This window comes from Akebia trifoliata, chromosome 3 (genome assembly GCF_017979445.1).
Source record: "Akebia trifoliata isolate Shusen 1 chromosome 3, ASM1797944v1, whole genome shotgun sequence".
In the NCBI taxonomy this organism is placed as follows: Eukaryota; Viridiplantae; Streptophyta; class Magnoliopsida; order Ranunculales; family Lardizabalaceae; genus Akebia; species Akebia trifoliata.
Window position 1 is genome coordinate 1,766,176 of NC_141377.1, and position 7,457 is coordinate 1,773,632.

The window sequence follows — 7,457 nt, forward strand, 5'->3', positions numbered from 1 at the left end:
TTTCTTTAAATGTTTTTATTAATTAGGCTCTAAAACTACTTTGTTAAATTTGGCTAAGTTTGTCTTGCAAGTAACTCGAGGGTAGAATCGTCATTTCAGTAGCAACCGCGACAAGGAAAAGTAGAAAGAAACAAAGAGAAAAATCGGCGAGTAAAACAGAGAACAGTTAACTGAAAGGATCCTTCAGCCGAGTCCCTTGTTTGACCATTTGTGGTTTGGCCTAACAAGGAATGGAGATTTGCTGTTGAGAAATTAGTGTGTTAAGCTGTTAAATCACTATAAAACTGCCACGTGTATTTAAAAAATAAACTGTTGCACACGTGTACCCATACTCGTGTGGATACTATAGGACGAATGGTGCCAGGTCTCACGTGATCATCTGGATTGTTTCACACGTGTGCCCATACGCGTGTGGGGTACAATAATACCTCTTAAAATGAAACAGAATTTGGTTGCAGATTACTACGAAATTAAAGCAATTTATCGAAACAAACCAAAATTAGAGAAAAACAAAGCAAAAAAACAGAAAACCAGAAGGAACAAGCCTCTCCCTCACGCATGCGAGCGCACAGCTTTTGGTCCAACGAAAAAAGAGAAAAACTTACAAGTGCGTACAGACACGTGCGAGGGGTTTCCAATATCGAAAGCAATAGATGATAAACGTACAGATTTAGTCAAAATAGTTTGACCGAGTGATTCTCCCTCGTAAATTGCGACGATTTACGACGAACGGTAAGGGTTAAAACTTAAAAGGAAAGTTAAATAATGCTTTATTTTAAATTTAATATATTTATATTTATTTGCTTTTATGTTAGTCTCTTTGAGATGAGAGAGAGAGAGAGAGAGATTGTCTGTTGTTATATAAGTTGTTCTTCGTCTTCTCTTCTCTTTTGGCGTAGACAGACAGAGAGAGAGAGAAATCGAAATGAGAACAAGGGGAGGGCTTTCATACCCTAAAACTCGACTAATTGAAGAGACGAAGGCGAAGAGGAAGAGAAATCTCAGCGAAGGAGAAGAAATCAATCTGAAAAAAGCGAGAATTTCTCTAAAATCTGTCGAAAATTTTGATTTTTTTGATGGATTACCCGATGATCTTATCCTCTGCATTCTCTGTAAACTGAGTTCCAGCGCTGGATGTCCTTCTGATTTCATCAATGTTGTAATAACGTAAGTATTATTGTAGATTCTTTTTGTTGTTTTTCGATCGGAAATTCTGTTTTTATTTAGAAATTACAAAAGTGAGATATTTTCAGTTTTCTACCAAAGTTGTGAAAATATGAATTATTTCCCTAAAATTATTCATCCTTCATTGAAATTGGAACTAAAGCTTATCTTTTCTGGATTTCTTGTTATTTGTTGTCAATTTTTCATAACAGATGTAAGAGATTAAATAATCTAGGTCTGAATCCTCTCGTCTTATCGAAAGCCTCTAAAAAATCATTCGCTGTTAAAGCCAAAAATTGGTCCGAATCGTCTCACCGATTTTTGATGCAGTGTGCCGATACAGGAAACACCGAAGCCTGTTACACTCTCGGCATGGTACGGTACCCTCTCTCTCCTCCATCTTCATCTCAATTCTTTAGATCTCCACAAAAATCTCACAAAAATCTCTCTTTTTTATGGTCTCACAGATCCGATTCTACTGTTTAAATAACAAAGGAAACGGCGCATCGTTAATGGCTAAAGCCGCCATAAACTCGCACTCATCGGCTCTATATTCGCTCGCAGTGATCCAATTCAATGGTAGTGGCGGCTCCAAGAACGATAAAGATCTTCGAGCCGGCGTGGCTCTGTGTGCGAGATCAGCTTTTCTTGGTAACATCGACGCTTTACGCGAACTCGGCCACTGTCTTCAAGACGGTTACGGAGTAAGACAAAACATGGCTGAAGGACGACGATTCTTAATCCAAGCCAACGCTCGTGAACTCGCTTCGGTCCCTTGGTTGTTAACTTGGCACACTCATCAGTACCGATACGTTACAGGATCTGATGTGTCATGTCCGTTACTTAGTGATTTCGGATGTAACGTACCGGTACTTGAGATGCATCCCGTTAATAGGTTTTTGGTGGAGTGGTTTAGTGTGAAAGATGGTGTGTTGGGAGAAGGATTGAGGCTTTGTTCACATGAGGGGTGTGGAAGGCCAGAGACGAGAAAGCATGAGTTTCGAAGGTGTTCGGTTTGTGGGATGGTTAACTATTGCTCACGTGCGTGTCAGGCGATCGATTGGAAGTTGAGACATAAGGTTGAGTGTGCACCTATGGAACAGTGGTTTGATGATGACGATGACGGTGATGGTGATGAAGAAGAGGTGAATGGTGTTGATGGGGAAGATGATGAGACCATTGTTGAGAGTTGACGGTAACGGTAACGGAAGGGATGAGATAGTTTAGTTTTTCTTTTCTTTTTTATTTTTATAAATGTTTTATTAACTCTTTAACAGTTTTAACTTCATGATCATAGGACTCTCCCTCTGTGTGAAAATTTAGTGAGACCCTTTTAAATTTTCCCATTGATGACATACACTATGACTTTGATCTTTCACGATAGACCAACAAAAAAATATCTAAAATGCCGTTCCTATATGACAATTTTTTTTTTTAAGGATATTTTAGAAATACCCCTTGTAAAATTGATAATTTAGGTTTACCCCTACTGTAAATCAACATTGCTTTTCTTGATGATTTAACAATGAAATTTTGTTTTTTTTTTCCAAATTTTGATCTAGTAATTTGAGATCATTTTGAAATAAAAAAGAAAACAAAATTTCACCGTTTTAAGTTTTTATTATTATTAAAAATGAACCTTAACTTACGTTCCGGGGGTAAACATAATATCACCAATGTTATAGGGTGTGTTTCTAAAATACCATTTTTTTTTTCTCTTCTGAGAAATGGATTGATGATCGTAGATATGGAAAGAGGTAAGGTGGGTCATGATCTAAAATGAAGGCCATGGTCTTTTCTTTCAAATTTGAGTGAGGGCATTTTTGTCATTGTAGGTTGGTCTCTCGTCCAAGATTTTAAATCTTGTCCGACACTGAGATGACTCGGTTGATGCGTCCTGATATTGTCCACCAACAAAGTGGATAGATAAGTCAAACGTATCAGACGGACTGGTTCATTTTTCTCATTGTTGAATAAGACGATTTGAACGTGTTGGAAAACTCGTCCAAGATGACTCGGTCTCTTTCAAAGACGAGAGGTGAAAACGTGTTTTAAAACCATGTTCTCATCGAACAACAAAGAGTTTTAGGGTGACGTGTCCTCAGTTTGGAAACCTAGGGGAATCTAATTTTTTTAGAAAAAAATTAAAGATAATGTTAAGGTTTTGTATATTATAGAGAGGTATTTTGGTGTGGGGCTCTAAAGGGGAACAAATCGAAATCTTTGATGTAGAACTTCAACTAATACATGGTAGAGAGCATCTCGTGAAGAAGCAGACATTAAAGTAAAGGATGGGGATTGGCCAACTAATACATTTTTGGCTTTATCTACTAATTAGCCAATTTTGCCTTGCGTTGCCTAATTTATTATTTAAAAAAAAAAAAAAAAAAAACAGGGAGTCCTTGACACTGGTCTTCTATGAGAGATTTATAGAAAATAACTGATTCACCCTTATTTTCTTATAAAAAAATCCATCCTCTTAACCTCTTCAATCTTTAAGAAATTCCTAATATCATTATCATTTTTGTTACTACTCTAATCCATATATACAAGATTTTTATTAGGGTGAATTATCATATCATGAGTTGAATTTGACGAATTTATGATTTTGGCCCACTGTTCATTTTAATTATCGAAAGGTGACTAATTTGCTTGTTTAAAGTGACTATTTTGCAGGTTTATAGCGAAATCTATGTGAGATAGTCACTTTAAAACCTTCAAATTTGTTATTGTTCACGTTTTGGTAATTAAAATGAATACTGGGTTGGAATCGTAATTTCATCAAAAGTTGATCATTTTTTGTAAATATCCTTTTGTTTTATTTGTTTCTATTATGTTCAAAAATAACTTATCTTGAATGTTTGGGATATAAAACTTAAACAAAGAAGACGACTATTTTGAAAGCCAATCAATGATGATGACCTTCCAAGGATTCGTCTATCTAAATTGCACTTAAAGTTGTAGAAATAAGTGCTTGCATCCCACTTGTAAATAATCCAAGGAACATGACATGTATAGGAAGCACTGAAGATGCTAAAGAAACAATAACACCAACAACTAATTCATCAACTAATATATTCCCACGAAGTTGAAAGCTATTAATCCTTTATATATGTTATCTCAAACAACTTGATGAAATCTTTAGTGTTTCATCATGAATTTGTTTGGCAAGATCATTTATGGTTTATTTATTTTTCTCATTGAAGTAGAATAGAAAAAGGTAATAAAATTGTGTAACTAGTTATTTATTTATTTTATAACTTTTACTTAATAGATTTGACAAAAGGTTGATGTTGAGGGTTTTTTTTCATTCTTTATTAATTTATCTAAGGCTGTATTTGGATTGAGAGAAATGAAGAGAAGAGAAACTCATTGAGAGAATGGAAGAGAAGACAAGAGAAACTCAATTTCTCTCCATCATTTTTGGATTGACAGGAGAGAGTTTGGGACAATTAAAAGAGATTTAGGGACATAATTGGAATTATAGGATATTTTAAAAGGGTTTCTCTCCATTTTTGGAGAGAAAGAAAATTCATCTTTTTTTTCTCCCCTCTTTTTCCCCAATTCTTTTCTCTTCTATCCTCACTTAAAATAATCCATACAAGAGAAATGGTGAGAAACTCATTTATTTTCTCTTCTCTCAATCCAAACACAATGTAAAAGTTAAGATAAGAATCGTGATAATTTGATGCCCCTTCTGACATACGCTCCACTATGCCCCCATCACAAAACCATAGATCATTTGTTTCGAGATACAAAAAGAAAAAGATTTGTGGCTCTGTGTATTCCGAGGCAAATGATCTTCGATTCCGTGATGGGGGACGTATTTTAAAGGGGGGTGTCAGAAAATCATTATTCTTAAGATAAACGTTAAGATATGAAGTGCAATTAGTAAGTTAAGATAAAGACTATAAACAAAGGGGTTTATTTTTAAAGTTGGAGTGCAACTGAGAGTGAGCGATATGCAACTTGTCCGTCCCTATCTAAAATATTCTTTACCAAGCATGGTTTTAAATTTTGTTCGATATCAAGACAACTCGTTTGAGTCATCTCAATATCGCAGCAACGATACGGATATACAAGGTGTCTTATTAATCACACCATCTAGCAAACAAGATGTCTCAAAAGATATTTTGAAAATCTCGGCCAAACTAATCAGGATTTTGTAGATTTTGACAATAATAATAAAAAATTGAAATTTAAATATTTATTATGTAAACAAAATATGATTTTATGACTAAATATTTTATAACTAGTTTAATTTAAATATATGCAAATAAATCATTCTAAACTGGGTTAAATGATTTTTCTCGTTCGAGACAACTTGATCTCGTCCATGGACGAGACGTCAAACCGAGTTTTGAAACCATGTTACAAAGTGGAGGGGTGTGTCTAAATTGCACCCAAAAACAGGGTAACAAAAGCAAACCAAGATTTAAGTTAGTTAATATTTGTTACCATATCTCTTCTTTAAAATCCTTTTTGGTAGTCAAAAAGAGTAGTGGAGAGATTGGATAATTAACCTAAAAAAAGCAAAAAAGAATAAAAGCAGGGGACGCAAGTGGGAAGTATTGTTTATGACGCTGTTATGTCTTTATGTAAACTTCTGAGATAAAAACAACTCATGCTGAGAGCCGCTAAGGGAACAAAATATTGAGAAGAGAACAAAAGTAGGATGAGATGAGATTCTCCTTATCTCTCCCACACACTCACATCAAGGATTCTTTTAAATTTTTTACTTTGGGAAAGAATGAGAATATTAGATCCATTAATGCTTTTGAATTGTCCTTATTTTTAGTATTATATAACGAGGGAGAAGGTGGTTCTACACCAAATTTTGATTGGTCATAAATACCCTTACTTTTATATTTAAATTTAATATAATTAAAGTCATTTTGATAAAAAATCATAAAAATTGCAATCGAGAATCATCTTACATAATTATCAAAATTATAGAAGTATCCTTTTTTGACCGTTTAATCTAAAAAAAACCCTTCAATCAATATTTCAAATTACAATTAAACCCTTTTTATGGGCAGATTTACATTGGGACAATGGGGGCACTTGCCCCAAAAGAATTTTAAAATTCTATAGATTAATGATCTGTTATGATAGATATAATCAGTGGATAAAAAAATCTGTCACTATTGCCCCCACATGAGAAAAACTCTGGCTTCGCCCTTGTCTTTTGATATGTGTGTGTTTGCACATGTCGCCTTCTAGTTAATATAACCAACGAGCATGGATGGAGTCAGGATTTTCTTGTAGTGGAGGCAAATTATGGTCAGTTGTATAGTTGAAGAACTTGAACATGAATGATTTTTAAGGAGAAATTTAAGAGTTTTTTAGTTAGAAATTGAAGAAAATGATATTTAGGTCATTTCCAATTAATATATGAGAAGGCCTGATCAAGAGGCAATGTCATCAACCAAAAATTGAAAGAGAGGAATTGGAGGGAGGTAAGGGTGTGGGGGCAAATGGGGAGAGAGGTGAGGAAGTGGGGACAAATGGGGCATGTAATTAATTGAAAATATAGGGACGTCTCAAAGTTCGGTGGGGGCAATTGCTCCCATCAACTCCTTACTAACTCCGCTCTTGCCAACGAGCATTAGACAAAGTGGCCAAAACATCCCTCCAAAAAGGGAGAGGTCTTGAGTTCAAGGCCCTTCGTTGGCAACTCTTAGGGATTTATCCCCACTTGCCCTGTATGTGTGGTATTGTATGTTTCTGAGATTTTAGCAAGATATGGTACTCTAAGAGACTAGTTGCCTTGTCCATGCTAGTTGGGCCTACGGATTAAAATCCCGTTATAAAATTGGTATAATACTATAAAATAAAAGGAAGTGATTTAGTGAGTTGTCTCCAAACATATTACGTTGGGATTTCTCTAATGCCACAGTCAAAAAATCTATCATCCCATTATATCCAATTTGGAGCATTGGTAGGGGTACTTTCAAAGACACTCCAATTCTAATAAAAGTGTGCTAGTTTTGAATAATCCTTATTTTCTGGGGACTATTATTGTTAGATAACATCAACATATTTAATTTGTATCTCGTTTCAATTAGCTGATATGTCGATTGTGGTTTACTTTGATCATGATGTTCTTGAAATAGGATCTCATTTTGGATCATGGATGAAGGATAGGACACATTTTAGTATTGTTTGGTTTCAATTGGATTTACTCGGTGATCATTTGGGTGTACTCGAAACCCAAGTTAAATCGACTTAAGTGCTAGCCCAATCATTTTAGTTCCTCTCCCTACCTATTAGTAGGTTTAGATTATTAGGCA

General features: G+C 34.9%; 1 protein-coding gene across 1 annotated transcript; it reads left to right on the forward strand.

Annotated features, from left to right (window-relative positions):
• Nucleotides 1–821: 821 nt before the first annotated feature.
• Nucleotides 822–2,482, forward strand: LOC147405427 (F-box protein At1g67340-like). The gene is made up of 3 exons (XM_086433175.1): nucleotides 822–1,167; nucleotides 1,377–1,539; nucleotides 1,632–2,482. Exons 1-3 carry the CDS (start codon nucleotides 926–928, stop codon nucleotides 2,355–2,357), a joined length of 1,131 nt encoding a protein of 376 aa, XP_086289301.1. The 5' UTR covers nucleotides 822–925; the 3' UTR covers nucleotides 2,358–2,482.
• The last annotated feature ends 4,975 nt before the right edge of the window (nucleotides 2,483–7,457 follow it).